Below are 18,655 nucleotides of genomic sequence, written 5' to 3' on the forward strand. Positions count from 1 at the left end.
AAGCGAAATAAACTCAACTTAACTCAACTCAAACACCTCGTGTTTTTTGCTGACCTGAGCGCGAGATGAATTGCGGTAATCCCCTATTTAGGAAAAGTTATGCTTTGTATGTAATTTATTTTGAATTTTATGTTTTTCGAGCACACAGACAATGTATATTTAGCTCTTAACAATCACAGTAAAAACCAGGCAAAAGTTTAGACTAAATACTTAATATTTAAATCAAGTCAATGAAAAAGGGCTAGACGTGAACATTGTAGTGATTGAGAAAAAAGTAAAGCGCCTGGATATACTTTTTTAAATTTTAAATATTTACCCTAAAATTAAAAAGATTTTTGTTTCAAATTATTCGTTGAATAGCATAAACGGTGATTGTTCTCATTCGATTATTTCGTTTATTTTTAAAATCCGAATTTATTTACGTGCGTGACTGCTCCACTGACAGTGGACTGCTCCCGTTCAACCGTAACATTAATGCGTCAAAAACAAAAACAATAGCAGCACGTGTGTAGCAGATGTTGATTGTTGAGTGTTGACCAAAGTCATAGTCTTTGATGTTGACTGATGTGGTCTATATATTTTAAGTGATGAGAAACAATGTTGCGCTTTAATACAACCTTAAAGTCAAACATTATCGATATCTTTAACTACTCGTACACAAAATGGAGAAGAGTTCACTCATCCAAAGATATTCGAAGTGCGTTTATCAAGTTTTACCAGGAGAAAGACCACACTTTTGTACCATCATCAAAAGTTTTTTCGCCTGAGGATCAGTCTCTTCTTTTTGTAAATGCTGGGATGAATCAGGTACATGTTATGATTACGATTAGGGTTCCTCTATTTCTCGACTTTTTCGTTTCTCGAGAAACGAGAAATTGAAAATCCATTTCTCGAGAATCTTGAGAGTCTCGAAATTTTTGTTTAAGCCGCTTTTCTAACAAAAACAAACAAAAAAATATCCAATTGTCTGTTTTTTCGCTTCTAGTAGCGATCGCAAGTAGTGATTCGCTAGCAAACCAGCAAAAAACGAATCAACTGTTATAGATCTTACGCAACCAGGCATGACTACAGCCTGGGAAAGGTAAAAGTTTAGCGGCAACGTACGCTAAAAATCGTTGTTTCGGAAGCAAAATAAGAAAGTTATGTGCCCAGTCCGCTCTAGAAGCGAATTGAAACAAAAAATACACGTAATAAGAGGTGTCGCATTTACTTTTTGTTTAAGATACATGACGTATTTTTTTCTAGAAATTTTATATATTTCTCGAGAATCGAGACTCAATTTTTTTGAGATTTCTCGAGAATTTCTCGACGAGAATTTCTCGAGAAGGAACTGTAATTACGATGGCACCAAAAATACAACAAAACAAAAGGATGCTATGTTAATACTTAAATATCAAAAAGTCTGTATGTATCAGCAGTACTTCACTATTGTAAAACTGTTCTTTGATTAAACTTTTACTGTAACTTATGGTATAGCAGACCTATTGCGGGTGTTACACCGAATCAAATCGGTTTCCCAAGCATTCCCATATAGTAGTGGTCGGCAAACAAAGAGGTCAATGCTATTAAATGCTTTAGTTTCTAAATATTACTTCGATGCAATTTTTTTTCATTGCATCTTACGTCAAGAGTCATCTCTCTGCCCAAAATAGAAAGTGGTGTGCAGCCAATTAATAAGTTAATGATGGTCGCAGTCAGTAGTTTGCTCACCTCTGCTGTATGGTAAGGCATAAGCTAGAAAAATCTAGCCTGTGGTGGGATATGAATCCACAGCACTATCCTTTGCCTGACACTCTACCAACTGAGTTACATATGATCAATGGTGAGCGATCAAAATTTGAATCACAAGCACCATTGCCACTTTTCAGTTCAAACCTATCATTCTTGGCAATTCTGATGATAAAAGGTTTTCTTCTCACCTTAAACGAGCTGTTAACAGTCAACGTTGTATAAGAGCTGGAGGTAAACATAATGACTTGGATGATGTTGGAGCTGATTTAAGTCATCATACATTTTTTGAAATGTTGGGATCTTGGTCTTTTGGAGACTATTTTAAGGTAGGAGTGAAGCTATTGATTAATTTTTTGGTCATCTTTTAAAAATTCTTTTAGGTTTGTTAGACATCTTTTAGATAGTCTTAACATGCTTTTTAAGTTTTCCTACCGGAAGTTTTTCGACTGGATATTTCCAGGATTTCATAATGAAATCTCATTTCTATTTTTTTGTATAAAACATAAAGATTTGGAGGATATCGGAGCTGATTTAGAATAGCTGGGGTTATTTTACTTTAATCCCCCCTAAAATATAGATTTCTTAACAGATCAGTGTTGTGGTATTATTTTTCTATTTTAGGATGTGGCATGTAAACTTGCTTGGGAATTTTTAACAGACATCTGCAAGTTATCTTCTGATAGACTTTATGTCACCTATTTTGGTGGTTGTGACATTCTTGGTGTTAAAGCAGACATTGAAACCAGAGATATATGGCTTTCAATTGGGTAAGTTAATCACAAAAAACAACAACAAAAAATAACAAAATTTAATTCAAAAGCCACATTGGCAAAGATGGGGAAATAGGCAAGCCCTATCCTGAAAAATATGTTCACTCACAGAGAATGTTTGGATACCAATGTAATACACGAACCAGCTTTTATCAGTTATTTACAAACAAACATTTGTTTATTACAGGATCTTTTCCTCAAATAATAGGTTTTCTACGGATTACATATGGAATTATCTGTAAGAATAGTTGGCAAAGCTTCCTAATCAGTCAACAAATATTGTTTACTGATATATATTTCACCCATAAGGGCATCATCAGTCGTTCTTATTCAAATAGAATTGTTTCTATGGGCTGACTCCTGTTTGTTATTAACAAGAGAAAATTTTCCTACTCAAAATTGCTTGATTTAAATGTATTTCTCAGCAAACTGATGAGTGTAATGTTTAAAAACATTTTTGCACACAAAAAATACGAATTTTTTAATAATCCAAATAAAATAAGGAGTAAGTGTCTCCCCAGCCCTCCTTTTTCAGCTTAAATTGTAAATGTTATTTGAAAAACTGAGAGAAACTAAGAAATAAAAATTAATATTGAAAGATGTGTGAAAAACGTCATATGAGTATAATGTTTTAGTATTTGGGTAATTATGGGTCCCCTTCCCTGAAGGGGACACATTGTTTTTGTCCGTATTTTTCTTTTCTGTCTAACGCTGGTTTGTGAGACGCGTTTGGTCAAGAAAGAGTGCTATAAATTTATTCCAATTTTCAGAGATGTTAGTTAATAATCCAAATTTGATCCTCCTGAAGTTTCACCCCAGTTGTCCCAGCGGTTCACCCACAGGCCCCCAAAACGTAATTTTTTTAAAACAGTTGTACTGACTAAAGTACAGCATCTTGGAGTTTCATGCTTTGTTGTTTGGTGCAATGTAAGGTTTTTTAAAGAATTTTGTATCTTTTTTTCGGATTCACCCATTTTTCACCCTTCAAACCCCAAAATAATCGGTTTTAGTTTTAGGCCAGAAATACAAGCCCTATGGTGCAGAAATATTTAAACATTTTAACAATTGTTTAAGCAGGCTATTCGTTTAGTATTTACAATTTTGCCAGTTACCCTTACAACCCATAATATGTTTACGCTATCAGTCAGATAGAAGTCCCAAGGGAGGAATTCACTGTTTTACGATTAAGGCCGCAGAGCAGGAGTGCTCAGCTTGATGTCCGGACAGACGTGTTTTACGAGACAGTCAATTGGGTGATTAGAAATCAGCTGTTTTTTTGTGCAGCAATGCTGTGTCGTTTTATTGAGTTATTACACGACCTCACCTAAGACGTAATTTAATCTCAATAAACGTACTTCGGTTTCGTTTATGTCGGGCAAAACGTCGTTGATCAACATAAATATGAAAAAATAAACTTAACTTTTTCGAACACTGCGACAAATGATCTTTAGATTTTCGTTGTCAGCTTGGCCGTCGCATAACCACGGGTCACTAAAGGTCAACTTGTAGGCATTACAACACAGTTAAGAATTTTTCGTCATAATGTATCTTCTTTATTTTTGACAAATCAATTCAAGAATGAGTACTTAAGTCATGTATAAATTAGGCTAAACGGTATTGTTGAACACTGAGGACTGCATGCTGTTAAAAACAGTGTAAAAAGGTCATTAAACGGTCGTTTTTGCGAAACAAAGTTAAGTGAAAAACAAGTTGTTATGTATACCTTTGTAGCAAACGACTTTTTTATATAGTATCTAATATAACAGTTAAGACTTTCTAGGAAAATTTATGTTTAAAAACTGAACTTGAACGACAATATCAAGGTCAAAGCAAGAGATTAAATTGAAAGAATTTTCCCCGTTCTTTTTTTACTGATTTTTTGTAATTATATGACAATAATGATGCAAAAATAATATGGACAAAAACTTTTAAAGTTAGGTTAATGCTTTTATCTACAAAATCTAAAAATAACCGCAACATAGGTTTACCGTAAATCCGCATAAACATGCGTGTGGGGACCCATTAGTTTTTGCTTGCAAAAACAATCATATATATAGATAAATTGTGTATAGTGTAGTAAGTTGGTAAATGTCGTATAGAATATATAAAATGGAAGTATATCAGAAAGCCACTTTTCTAGTTTTTTAAAAGTTTGGCAACTTTGTGGGATTCACTTGTGTGACAAAATCTTAAAATATTTGCAGGCTTCCTAAAAAAACCCATTTTCTTGCCAATGCTTAGCATATTATGGTTAATGTAATTAGGTTTTATCTCAAATGTTACTTTATAATTGGTTTATCTGTAAAAAATGTAGGATTTCACCAGAACGAGTTTTACCATGTAGTCCAAAAGAAAATTTTTGGGAAATGGGAGAAACTGGTCCTTGTGGACCTTCCACAGAAATACATTATGATCGAAATCCTGCTAACCGCTTCGCACCTGAAGAAGTAAATGTAGACAATTCAGACATTGTGGAAATATGGAACATTGTATTCATGCAATACAATAGGTATGTGGCCATACAACATAAATAAAACTGATTAGAGCTACATTTGTGCTGTTTTAGAATAAATGAAAAGTCTTTGGAGCCACTTCACTCTTTCCATGTAGATACAGGAATGGGATTGGAAAGGATTACTGGAATTTTGCAAGGAAACAAGTCCAACTATGATACTGATTTGTTTATGCCTCTTATATCTAAATTGCGAGAAGTATGTTAGGTGAAAAAAGCTGATTTTTATAAGGAGTCTGTACAATGTGTTGCAATGTTAATTGCTTTTTCAGGTATGTAACAGTCGTCCATATCAAGGAAAAGTTGGTTCTGAGGATTTAGATGGTATAGACTGTGCATACAGGGTTGTAAGTGACCACATCCGAATGCTTACCATTGCTGTTGCTGATGGTATTTATCCTGGATTAAGAGATAGAAACTTAATTGTTCGACAGGTAAGTTGCAAAAAACTTTTGACAGTTTCATAACAAATAAAATTAACAATTTGTTTCGTCTTTCGTCTCACTCTAAAAACATAAAAACTTTTTCAACATGATTGTTTTTTTGCATTGTTCAGGTATTGCGTCGAGCTGTTAAATCAGGGATTGACACATTGAAAGCACCACGTATGTTTTTGTCAAGTTTAGTTCCAACCGTTGTCTCCTCTCTGGTAATATTAATTACTTAAATATATTATAAATCTGATCTATTGGACATGTTATATTTTCAGGCAAGCGCATATCCTGATCTTAAAAACAAACAAAATGAAATTATAAACACTATAGATTCTAGTGAAAGACAATTTTATGACCTGATTGACAAAGGCACTGGCACAGTTATGTTTGCAATGTCCAAAATGAAACCTGATCAAACCATATTTCCAGGTATTTGTTTTATTCATTCAAACATAAGTAAAAAAGTAATATTTTGTTGCTACCAGTTGACACAATGCGAAAACTGATGTTGTGGGGATATCCTGAAGAATATTTGTTGCGATTAACCTCTGATAAAGGAGTAACTGTCGACCAACCTGAATTGAAAAAGTTGGTAAAAGTTATTGCAAATACAGTAGAGGGTATATTAAATAAAATGTGTATTAACAATATTTATCAGACTTCTTGAAAAAAGAACCTTGGACAAGACCAAAAAAACAAAACAATCTGTGCAAATTGATGTGTTAAAAGTCCAGAAATCTTTAAAAGATTTAGCATTTTCTAAAACAGAAATTGTTTCTTCATCCGACTTAAAAAATGCAGGTTTGCTTAATTTGTGTTTTACCTAGGTAGCATTAAAATGACACAATTTTCAATATTGAACAGGTGGATTTGTTCCATCCACTTGCAAAGCAATTGTATTAGAAAATGGCTCTGTTTGTGCACGTAAAGTTGAATGGAACTCACAAAATGAAGTTGTGTACATTCTTTTGAACAAGTGTTTAAATTGCTCCAGAATGAACCACCTAGTAAATAGTATGATGGTTTTGGAAATTAACAACATGGTAAAAAGACTTTGTTTGCCAGAGGTTGAGAGTAAAGTATATATGTCCTAAATAGTTAAAAGTTGTGTTTTGCTCATTAAATACAAATGTTTGCATCTTTAAGGAGTTTCCAGTGGAGAAAACCTTTGATATTGATGGTTGGATTATTCACAAGATATTGCCTTCACAAACATATCCACAGAGCTTAATCCTCGCCCCATATCACACTATTAGGATAATCATTAAACAGCAAAAGTGGGATTCGGCATTATCTGCCATATTTTACACTCAGTTGTTTATTGATGTACTGAGGTGTGTTTTTGTGAATACTTCTTTTGTTTTAATGTTTTTATCCCTTCTATTAAAAAGGAGCTTTTACCATAGTTACATTTTTGCACGTAATAAATTGATATCTGAAGTTCATCATGGTAAATTTTAATTCTTTTTTTAATAAACTGTAGGTAATTTCACAGTTTTACTCCCACACATTCAGTTTTCATGCTCACCCTTTAGGACAGAAATATAAATATTTGTTTCTGCTTGTAAGTACATTACAGTGATGTTTGCGAATGTGGATAATCTTTAAATAGGATGTAGCGTTTTTAGAAAACATATAGGAAATTTACCATTCTAATTCATACGTTTTTTGTTTTCACATACAGTATTGGTAAAGATAACAGTAAATGTAATAAACTATTCACACAAAAAAGTGTTTATCGAATTTTTTTTTTGGCAGAAATAAAATAAGCAATGCAGTGCTTCTTAAATCGCGAACAGGATTTGATGCATTCCGAGTCGAAGTAGCAGGTTACCAAACAACAGAAGACATTGTCAATTTGTGGAAGGATGTTTTAAAAAAAGTTCCACAAACGAGCTTTGATTTAGATTTAAGGTTATTTTCCCAGTGAAATGGATTTTGTAAATTTATTAGTCAACTTTTATATTATCAAACCAGAAGAGCCTATGAGAAAAAATCATTTGTGTTATTCAGTGATACACAAGGCAAGTTGTGCATTACCAAAGTAAAGCACCAAGGAACATCCAAGACGGTAATATTTTGTCTAACTGGCAAAAAAGCGGAAACTGCACTAAAACTTACACCAGAAATTCAAGTTAGCAATACTTTTTTGCTTTTCAACTATAATATGTATTTTTGGTTTATTGTCTGCTGCTTTCCCAGGAAAAGGTTAACCAGTTGCAACTTAGTTCCAGCCAACTTCAGGGCGAAGAAATCACAAAAATCATCAAGAAAGTGGGAAATTTGACATACACTGTGAATGCTGAAGACATTGCATTTGATGTAAAAGAAAATTGCAGACAATCATTAGGACAACTTGCACACAAACTTAAATTAAATCTGAAACAACCTGTAAAAAATAAATCTTTGTCATAAAGGTTCCAGCAGTCATTGTATTTGGAAGTATTGCAACTTGGTGCAAGCTATTGAATGGTTGTGGTGATTCTGCTAATCTTTACAACAAAACATCTTTGCTGTGACCCTAATATTAACAATATGGTGGGTACAGTGGTTTGATTCCAAGTTCTGTACTACCATGCTACTTATTTCTGTTAGTATTGTTTTCTTTGTGGAGGAAAAGAATAATGTTCCAATAATAATGTTTTCTTTGTGGAGGAAAAGAATAATGTTCCAATAATAATGTTTTCTTTGTGGAGCAAAAAAAATGTTTTCCATGCTATCACTATTTTTTATAAAAACCACATGTTGTATTACTGTTTTGATTTTCAAATATACCAATAACATCTAGAAGCATTGCAAAGTTTACCTTTTGCTCACAACCAGCAAAAAATAATAATTTGAGAACTCTCGTGTTGATCAGCACCTATTCACAAACAACACAGTGAAAGCAGTATGGCAAAACATTTCACAGGGATAAAAACACAATTTGGCCGAACACATGATTAGATTTGTTGTTCACTCGGCAGTGCTGTATCAGTAAAAAAATAATGAAAAGTGTCTCAACAACAGCTATATTCTTGAATTGTTTATGATCAGTAAAATTTCTTTAATTTCTTGTGACATTTGGTTAAAATCGACTTCCATTTCAAACTGGTCTCCGTTCCAAGAAAATTTTTTCACCAACTGTTAAAAAAAAGTTTTTAGTTACAGGGTATAGTGGACTATTCTAATGTTTGGAATTGTATTTCACCTCTTTAAGTGAAGGATTGTCAGCATTTTTACTTAATGCAACCTTGACAGAATTTTCTAAAGTCAACTTGCTTTTAGCATGATCTTCAACAGGAAACAAACAAGCAGCGATCACATCTCTTAGCGATTCAACTGATGGTGGGTCCTCAACTGGGGTTGGGCAGAAAACTGAGTTGTTTTCACCTTGCCTAAATTTTTTATTTTTTTTTGAAAGGAAACACAAATTTTTGCAAGACTAATAGTTTTGACCAAACCTAGTTAACTGTTGCCTCCGAACTAAAATGGGATTAACGACAGACTCAAATGGTTTGAGGTCAATAGGTCTTTCCATTATTCTCATTGTTCTGAGATGCGATTCATGCAGTGCAGCAACTTCTTCAAGGTTGGTCTATAAAGAAAAATGTGTTTACTTCAGCAGAAAACAACAGTGTAAAAAGGTATAAAACCACTTGGACCAATAATTATAGTCAAAATGTTGTAGACAATCATTTATCACCTTATTTGCCATATACATAGGTGACTGCAACAGTGTATCCGGTGCTTCTTCAGTAAGCCATGAATGTTGAACCAATTCCTCGATAGACATTCGCTCATGAGGATCAACACACAGTAACCTCAAATTAAAAGCATGCTGGGATTTAACTACACACTTTTAAATGAGGATATTTTACTACATTGTTTTGAAGTAAAGCAAGGACTGCACTATACAAACATTTGTTACAGTGTTAAATGACAACAACAAAATTGCATGATTTAAAAGTAAAATGTTCATTATTGCCATTAACTACATCAAAAAAAACAATACTATGATATATAACAGCTACAATAGGGGTATTTTGGGGTGTACTGATCTCCTCACTGCACTGAAATAGTTTGAAAAACAAGCACCTCCATGAGCCAAAAAGCCTTTAATCAATGGGTTACATTAGACCTGCAAGTTGTACACTCCAACTATGAAGGAAAAGGCACACAACAATTTGTGCAAGTTTGTTTCAATTGTGTATTTCAACCGTCGTGCTTACCTTCTTACTACATCTTTTGCTCGGTCTGATACTCTTGCCCACTCTCTTTCAGGAAAGTTGTAAGTTCCGTTCATGATTTTTCTTCTCATGCTCCGATCTATGGCCCTTCTTGATGAGGGATGTTCAGAATAAAAAGGGGGATACCCACACATGAGTATGTATATTATAACACCAAGGGACCACATGTCACAGCTCTGTAACATAATTACTTATACCATGTGTGGGTTACAATACAAATTATAGTACCTTGTCATATGTGTAGGGAACATTGGTATTCATGCTGGTTCTTTCCCTTCTATGCCTTCTTTGAGCTTCAAGAACCTTGAAAAATTGTAGAATATTGCTTTTCATTTGTTACTACTACTAGTATTTGTTATTTGAAAGTAATATTATAGAGATTTGCCTAATTTTCCAAAGTTGGAAAACTGAATATTTTGCATGGACATACATTGAAAAATATTTTTATAAAATGTTATAATATGTAACACAAACTAGAAATCCTAATCTGACAGCACACTTTTTGAAACATAGCAATTTCTGAATCGAATTCTACAAATATTTTTGGGTGTTTTGCATCCCAGCACATTTTTCTGAAACATCATACATACTTGAGGTGATACATAGTATGGAGTGAACTGTGGTGTCATCAGGTCACCTTTGTCCAGCTTGGCAAAACCAAAATCACATAACTTAATAGGTGAGTTTTCCGAAGATGACTTGTACAGTAAGTTTTCAGGTTTTAAATCGCGGTGAGCTATATTCTTGCCATGCAAATGTTGAACTGCCATTGCAATCTGAACAAAACACTTTTTTAACATGAATATGCATTTCAAAACAAAGTAATTGATAAAAACAACTCAACAGAAAGAACATGGAGTGATCATGGAATATTAATGTGTCACTTAATAAATGTATGTGTGTGGAAATCCTTAAGTTTCTGCTTGCAGAAATAAATATTTACTAGAAACCAATTAAATGGTGGAGACAAATATACAATCTGTCTGTTAAGTTCATAGCAAGTTTAATGTATGTAAATATTAAATATGTGATATCTGATAAAACAAGCCTCTGGCTTTAAACATTTAAAAATCAACAGTTTGTGTAACATACAGAATCCTGCCGATAACCTTTTATTGCTTTTTTAACCTATTTATTATTTTTATACCCATTCAGTATTAAAGAAACAAATAAATAACCTGCATTGTTGTGCCAGCAGCATGCCTTTCAGTAAATCCATGTTGTTTACTTATTCTGAAAAACAGCTCACCACCATCCATTAATTCAAGGACTAACAACAACCGAGATTGTGATTCTGATTCTCCTGGAAACTGCAAATCATTTCTGAAAACTTCATACAATGTTACCACATGAGGATGGCCACTGCAGTTCCAATGCATTTGAACCTAGAAATTAGCAAAAAAATTGTGCTGCTTTACCAAATATCTGGATAATCAAGGGTTGAGCAAATTTGCTGTGCAAGCCAAAATCTGTTGGACCCAGGTATACCTATTGAATAGTGACAGCCTAATGAGCAGCAGCCTATCTCATGAAACGGCTTGACCAAACAAAGTTGACCGAAGATGCAAAAAAACAAACCAGATTTAGTACTTTATTGTAAAAACAGAGATTTGAAAGCTGTAGAAAACAATCGCATACTGATAATTAGGGCGATTATTTTTTGACTTGTCAAAATAAGTCAAAATTTTTAGAATAGGTCAAAAGTTGTGAAAATTGTTCACAAAGTCAATTTTTTTTACAAAGTTAAAATTGTTTACAAACTGCATTGTCGTGGTGTTGTAGAGGTTGCACCGTCAGTGAACTGTTCATTTTACACCTTGTAGCCTACTTTATACTGTTGCAATTGGCCCATTGCCTAATTATTACGGATCATAAACTATCAAGTGAGTGAAATAATTAGGTTGATATGGTGTGATGCTCAAAATTTTGATACTTCAGTTTTGCTTTAGATACTTCATGTATCTTTCATTTAGACCAGGAGTGGGGAACCTACTTAGTACTGCCGGCCGCATGAATTGCACAACATTTTCGGGCGGGCCAAATATTTTTTTATTTTCAAATTCCGTGTAAAAATGCCCTAAGCACACAAGTGTTTTATATTTCATCGCTCCGGATTTTTTTTTATTTCATCGCTCCAGATTTTTTTCTTTGCTGTTACTTATTTGCAACAAACATGGAATTCAGGTTTATCACTTAATTCGACTAACATTTTTCCATTCTTCTGGAATACCCTAGCACCGTTATACCGAATACATTTTATAGCTCTAAAATCAATTTAAAACTAACACCACATGGCAAATACTGCAAGGAGAGGTCGAGTGACTGTTATGTCACAAATAGAATCGAGTGACTGTTACGTCACAAATAGAACCAAGTGACTGTTACGTCACAAATACAGCAAGTGGTTGAATGTGTGGCAATTTTTGTACGTTTGGCGTCAAACGTGGAAGTGTCGAAGTCATTTCAAGTAAATATTTGTACATAAACATTTTATTGTTTTTTTTTTATGTTAAGTTTTATGCTGTACTTTAACAAAATGTTGACGCGGGCCACTTTAAAAAGGCAAGCGGGTCGCATGCGGCCCGCGGGCCGCAGGTTCCCCACCCCTGATTTAGACCAATGTATTGAATAATTTTCGTTTTGTCTTCGCTGCAGCTTTTTGGCAGTGATTTTTAACTAGCTCATTCCCTTTTCAGAATAGGTTAGGTCTGTGCTCAGATTTTTGCCATTCTGTTAGACTTTTGCACATTCTTTCGCTCTAGTTAGATTAGCCTAGCCATATTTTAACTTTTTGAACATTAATGCGTAATTTAACTACTTGAATTCCTCATAGGTCAAAATTTTGTCAAAAAAAGTTTTTTAAAGTCAAAATTTGTCAAAATTTTTAACTTGTAGGTCAAAATTTTTAGTTTTTTAGGTCAAAAAATAATCGCCCTACTGATAATATATAAACACGGCATTAAATACTTCCTGCTGTGCTTTGGGGCGGTCCACCACAACTTTGATTGCAAACTTTTCTCCAGTATTGCGCTTTGTTGCAACTCGCACAGGTCCAGAAATTCCAGTACCCAATTTTTGATTCCAGTCCACATCATATTCGTCAGTTATTGATGATGTCTGTAGTTGTACCAGAAACATATCATATTTGTGTTTTTTCGTGGGTTTACTAACTTAAGTAATTCATAAATAGCCATACTATTATTTTGGCATAATGTATGTGAAGTTGATAATATTTTAAACCATCAAACTTAGCATTCGAGGTAAGACTATGTGACAGCAACAAACAACATTTTTTTACGTTTTGGGAGCCTGTATGTCAACCACTGGGTCATGAGGGGTCAAACTTCTGAAAGATCAAATTTGGATCAATAACTAAGAGGTGTATAAATTTAAATACATTTGAAGCACTCTTTTTCTGACCAAACATGTGGAACAGACCGACATTAGACCCAAATAAGAAAAAAATAAGGATAAAAACCCACAAAAACTGAAACTTTCTTTGCTTACCTTAATTTCAAGCATTAGGTTTTCTTTAATATTGCTGTCAGTGTTAGCCATTATGCCTAATTGAGAAAAGCCAAAAGTATTTAAATAATACACTAAAAAAAATCACATATTTATGCTGACATACATTGAACTACTAAAATGGAACTAGGAAAACGATTTAATCTTTCAGAATTGCAGCGTAAGCATCTCTTTTTTAACAAATTCACCATAAACTTTTAGCCTAAAGCTTGCTGTCAAGAGTCCTTTACAAGCGTATATTCCCACTCATAATCAAGGCAACCAATGTGACATTTATGACAACACAAGAATGGGTCACCTAAAAACATATGGTCTGCAAAAACTAAGAATGTGGTTTAACGTATATATTGCCATTTTATATATTCTGCTATGTATTCTGATTTAAACATATACTATTTTCACTATTTGTCCAACTAACATGATTATTTTTGCAAACAAAAACCAATGGGTTCCTACATATATACGTGTTTATGCGAATTGGCTACTAGTGATGGGATGATTACCCGGTACTCGGTATCGAACGATTTCAGTGGTATCGATACTCATACTCGGTATCGAAATATTTTGTCTCAGTTTTCTATACCAATGTGCGAGTACCGAAGGCCGATTTAGATCATAAGAATACGGGCAACTTTATGCCAAAAAGTTCTGCCGGTTTACATATATATTTTTAGCTATCATGTGTATATTACATTTTTCGGCATGTGTGTGTGCACACCTGTACCCCGACCATGGCAGATAAATTAGCCAGTGATATACAACTAAGTACAACACTACACTTAAGTACTCGGTAATCGTACTCAGTACTCTGTAACAGGACAAAATAATACGAAGCATCTGACAAAATTGAAACCTTCGTATTCTTAATTTAATGATAAACAAAAGGTCTCGAAAAAAGCAATCTTTCAATATGTATAATCTCTAGCAAATCAATACATATAAGTCGACTGTTCATTGACCGCTATAAAGGGTTTTGGAGACATGTAGTTATTTTATTAACCTCCATCAACAACTATTTTCCACACTGATACAAAACCTAACAAAAAGCAATAGGATATAAAACCTTAGTATGATATGAAGTAGTGATGGGACGATACCAGATTTTGAAGCGAGTAGCCGAGTACTAATACCAAGTACAAGTACCACAGGTATGTGACTTCGATACTGATTACCGAGTACTTACCTACGCGATCCTGGCAACCAGCAAAAAACGGCGCCAGCAGCCACGCAAAGGGTGCACTTTCGACCCCAATATCTCGCGAACCAAACAAAGCTGAACCAAAAAATTTTAACACAGTAATTTTGTAAGCATTCACAAACCATCAATGGCATTCGTTTAAAAAAATATAAAAACCACAAATATTAATACGCTTATGAATATGACTGCTTAATGCTCTTTAACGCGTTTCGCAGAATAAAAGCCACTGACATATTCTGTTTCTGCAGAGCATGCAGTTTTCAAAAAGCCCTAACTCGTTATTGTATTATCGGGGGCTCTGCTCCGAATATTAACTTGAAGTTCATAACTCGCGCAAAATGCCGCAGTCCCCGCTCGCCAGCAATCAATGACGCGCGACCGCTCAAAATGTCCAAAAGGGGTTCACTTTCGACCCCAATATTATTTTTTAAGCAAGTGCCATCGTTGGTTTGTTAATTCCTTGAAAAGTATTGTGTGCAAATTTTTCTGTTCAGCTTTGTTTGGTTCGCGAGATATTGGGGTCGAAAGTGCACCCTTTGCGTGGTTGCTGGCGCCGTTTTTTGCTGGTTGCCAGGATCGCGTAGGTGCGCAAACACACACATGCAGAAAATGTACTCTCGACACGTTAGCAAAAAAATATATACTTAACCTGGCGGAATTTTTTCCCGATTTTGTTCTGTCCGAAGCATCGAAAACTGAGGCATATCGATACCACTGAAATCGCTTGATACCAATACCGGGTACTGCCCCATCACCAATATGCCAAAAGTAAAAATGCACATTGTAAACTTAATAGTATTGCAGTGCAAAAGCAGTTGATTTCTATAATCAACAAAAAGACTGCCTAGTAACATATTCATGCGTGAAACAGAGGTGGGGTCTGTCTGACTGTCCAGTGTACACACGTTAAAGGATGTAAACGTAACGGAACAAACCAGAAACAACCTTCAAACAAATGTTTCATTTTTAACACATTTAATCTTGTATTTCTGGTTAAAAGGACTGGTATAAACCTAAAGAACAAATATTCCAGGTAAAACAGTGAAAAATTTGTAAATCTAACTAAAATCATTTCACAAAAAACTTATATCATGGACATGTTTGAAATACGGGACGACGGAAATACGGGAATTGAGGTCTAAAAGACGGGAGAGACGGGAAAAGTGCCAAACTAAAAGACGGTAGAGGCGGGACTACGGAAAATCGCATATTCAAGTAGAATGAAAGACGGGACTGGGTGAAAGTTCTCAGACCGTGCATATAGCGTTAGACGGGACTACGGAAAAGCGTTTGTTTGACATGACTAAAAGACGGGACTGGGTGAAAGTTCACAGACCGTGCTTATAGCGCTAGACGGGACTACGGAAAAGCGTTTGTTCGACATGACTAAAAGACGGGACTGGGTGAAAGTTCAATCGCAATTCTTATAGCGCCAGACGGGACTACGGAAAAGCGCACTCGACGCATTTTCAATGCGCGAAAAGGGGAGCAACTCTGGTTTGACGTGATTGATCGACTTGTCGATACCGACCAACTGCTTGCTCCCTATATCAATAGGGTGCCTCAATTGTGGGAGTCTAATTTCTTGCACAATGTTGGTCGAGAAACGTATTTATGTGCGAACAGTAGCCTACATTTGAAGTCGTTTTACCAATGGTAATAATTCTGCCGTTTAAACTTGGGTCTATATACCTCATTAATCGTTTTTCATATTGTTTTTCGCAATTTTTATGCAAATATCACTTTTTTTCAAAAAAAGTTTCTAAACATCTAGGTTTTATAAACAACTCGAGTTCAACACAGCACTTCAATATATGTTTGCGGTTGCATTTGAATTTTAGTTGTATCTTCGAATGTTGTAATAAACAATGCAAAACTGAAAGAAGCACGAACCGAAATGAAACGAAACACGTAAGCACGAACTAAAATCGAATTAAACACACGACCACAAACCGAAATCAAAATCCATTAAAATAAATATAAATTTCCTCATTTTTCATATCTGTGTCCGCATGAAAAGTACGTAGCAGAGCCCGTGTTTTGATCAGGTAAACAGGAATTGTGATACCACTTTCTGCAGGTCACGCAAAATATCTGATCCTCTACAGCTTTACCTCCTTGGCAATGCTCATCCTCGCATTTGTCCCACAATGTAGGTTGGTCTTTTATCTCAAAAAGGCCAGAAAAGCATTTGTTCGAGCGGGGAAATATTGGGCAATCAAAACTCCAAGCTGTTTCCACATTGGCAACTGCACATAAAAGTTGATCTTTGGACTTTGTTTTCAGGACGCTTATAACCGTGGTATCAGTGTTGAGAATAGACTTTAGCCAGTTCCGAGCTTTTTTGTACGCAACAGATTTGGCAAGGGGAATGCTGTTAATTATGGAAAAAGCATTTAGGGCAACATGAACCCCGCAATCCGTTGAGTTTGTTTGTTGTGGTACATTATTGCATTCGCAAACAGTCCAACCCAGTGGTTCTCAACCTTTTTTATTGTTGGGGCCAAAAGGTAGTTTTTCAAGAGTGTAAGGAGCCGCAAAAAAACGAATAAAAAAGGGTGCAGCAAACTAAAAGAATCTGCATAGCTGCTCCGTTGATAACACTTCTCTGCAGAAAGAATACTTATTCTGACTGATGAGACACAATAATATAACAAACACATAACTTTGTACGTTATGCTCGGTAATGAGTTGTTTGGGTTGAATAATGATAGTGTTTAAATATACTGCATTGCAAACTTCTCAAATAGCCCATTTCGAAACATCGATAGCTTTTATGGTAATAATAATTATTATTTTTGGTATTCACAAGATTATAATCTTTGGTGACTTTTTGAGGTCTGATGAGGGCCACAAAATAAGTGGTTTGGAGCCACATGCGGCCCTGAGAGCCGCGGTTGAGAATCACTGGTCCAACCCATTGCATTCGCAAACAGGGTTAAACTCTTTTTGGGCAACGGCATAGCAGGCCTGGATAAGTTTAATTACTCCCTCAACAAGGTTTTCAACAGTAATTGATGTCAATGAATTGATTGAAATCAGCCACTTTGCTTTAAAATCCACTACAAACAAAACCCAATGATTTCCAGTGCGAGAAATAATTAGCAAATTGTCATAATTTAGGGCTTTTGTTTTACATCTAAAGCATGCCAGTTGAAAAGGGGCGCGGCGCGTGGCACAAGTCATAAAAGCTGAGTCCAACACCAAAAACTTGTTGCCAGCGGTTTGTAAATTGAGTTGAAAATACTTCACATCTGTGCCCAGAACAAGGTCACAGACCCATTGGTTGCCATCAAGGTTTTCCGTAGTCCCGTCTGGCGCTATAACAACTATGTGTGAACTTTCACCCAGTCCCGTCTTTTAGTCATGTCGAGCAATTACTTTTCCGTAGTCCCGTCTAACGATATAATCACGGTCTGTGAACTTTCACCCAGTCCCGTCTTTTAGTCATGTCGAACAAACGCTTTTCCGTAGTCCCGTCGAACGCTATAAGAACTATATGTGAACTTTCACCCAGTCCCGTCTTTTAGTCATGTCGAACAAACGCTTTTCCGTAGTCCCGTCTGGTGCTATAAGAACTGCGTGTGAACTGGGTGAAAGTTCAAAGGCGGTTGTTATAGCGCAGGGGTCGGCAACCCCTGGCACGCGTGCCAACGTTGGCACGCGAGAGTGTTTTTCATGGCACGCCAACTGATTTGCATGTTTGTATTGAAGTAACAATTTAACATGTTACACTGCTTGCTTCTTGTTTTTACTATGCCATTGTCTTAAAATTTAGCCTTACATGCACAAAACACTCCGCTTTCTCTTTACTATCAATAACTGCTGGCACGCACTAGTGTTAAAAAATGTACTTTAATTTGATGTGAAAAAGTGATGGAAAAGACAATTGTAGCATAAAAAAGGTCACGTCTAAAACTGCGGGCCCACTTGGATCACTTGGCCCGCCTGGCCCAGCACTTGCCTCGCTTCATGCAATTAAAAATCTGCGGGCCCGCTTGGTACGCTTCTCGCAAGTATAAAAACTGCGGGCCCACTATATCTAGTGCTTGGCCCGCCTCTCGCAGGGAAAAACCGCGGGTCCACTATAACTAGTGCTTGTCGCGGCCCTCGCAAGGAAAAACTGCGGGCCCACTATATTCAGTGCTTGTCGCGTCTCTCACAAATATAAAAACTGTGGGCCCGCAGTTTTTTCTATTGCACGGGGCGTACAAAGTGCTGGGCCTAGCGGGCCAAGTGGGCCCGCAGTTTTAGAC

The 18,655-nt window shown here is 35.6% G+C and overlaps 2 protein-coding genes and 1 pseudogene across 3 annotated transcripts; 1 reads left to right on the forward strand and 2 right to left on the reverse strand.

Moving 5' to 3' along the window:
- The first annotated feature begins 413 nt into the window (after positions 1-413).
- LOC145237261 (uncharacterized) lies at positions 414-8,241 on the forward strand. Its single transcript, XM_080100063.1, has 15 exons — positions 414-807; positions 1,869-2,057; positions 2,353-2,498; positions 4,816-5,010; positions 5,068-5,212; positions 5,286-5,447; positions 5,570-5,662; positions 5,723-5,876; positions 5,933-6,035; positions 6,106-6,248; positions 6,312-6,490; positions 6,594-6,781; positions 7,206-7,361; positions 7,461-7,581; positions 7,650-8,241. The coding sequence occupies exons 1-15, from the start codon at positions 598-600 to the stop codon at positions 7,860-7,862; spliced, it is 2,397 nt and encodes a 798-aa protein (XP_079956189.1). The 5' UTR covers positions 414-597; the 3' UTR covers positions 7,863-8,241.
- A 39-nt stretch (positions 8,242-8,280) lies between these two features.
- LOC145237262 (MAP kinase-activated protein kinase 5-like) lies at positions 8,281-13,488 on the reverse strand. 2 transcript variants are annotated; one of them, XM_080100064.1, is made up of 11 exons: positions 13,308-13,488; positions 13,184-13,239; positions 12,644-12,793; positions 10,855-11,061; positions 10,267-10,452; positions 9,905-9,979; positions 9,659-9,852; positions 9,133-9,250; positions 8,891-9,024; positions 8,638-8,824; positions 8,281-8,570 (listed from the first exon to the last, which is right to left on the reverse strand). In XM_080100064.1, the coding sequence occupies exons 1-11, from the start codon at positions 13,390-13,392 to the stop codon at positions 8,457-8,459; spliced, it is 1,506 nt and encodes a 501-aa protein (XP_079956190.1). In that variant the 5' UTR covers positions 13,393-13,488; the 3' UTR covers positions 8,281-8,456. The 2 variants fall into 2 exon arrangements, with proteins under 2 accessions (XP_079956190.1, XP_079956191.1); XM_080100065.1 differs by lacking the exon at positions 13,308-13,488 and having other exon boundaries at positions 13,184-13,293.
- Positions 13,489-15,812: 2,324 nt separating this feature from the next.
- Positions 15,813-18,297, reverse strand: LOC145237265 (uncharacterized; annotated as a pseudogene).
- Positions 18,298-18,655: the final 358 nt, after the last annotated feature.

Source organism: Phallusia mammillata, chromosome 7 (assembly GCF_965637545.1).
Source record: "Phallusia mammillata chromosome 7, kaPhaMamm4.hap1.1, whole genome shotgun sequence".
Taxonomy (NCBI): Eukaryota; Metazoa; Chordata; class Ascidiacea; order Phlebobranchia; family Ascidiidae; genus Phallusia; species Phallusia mammillata.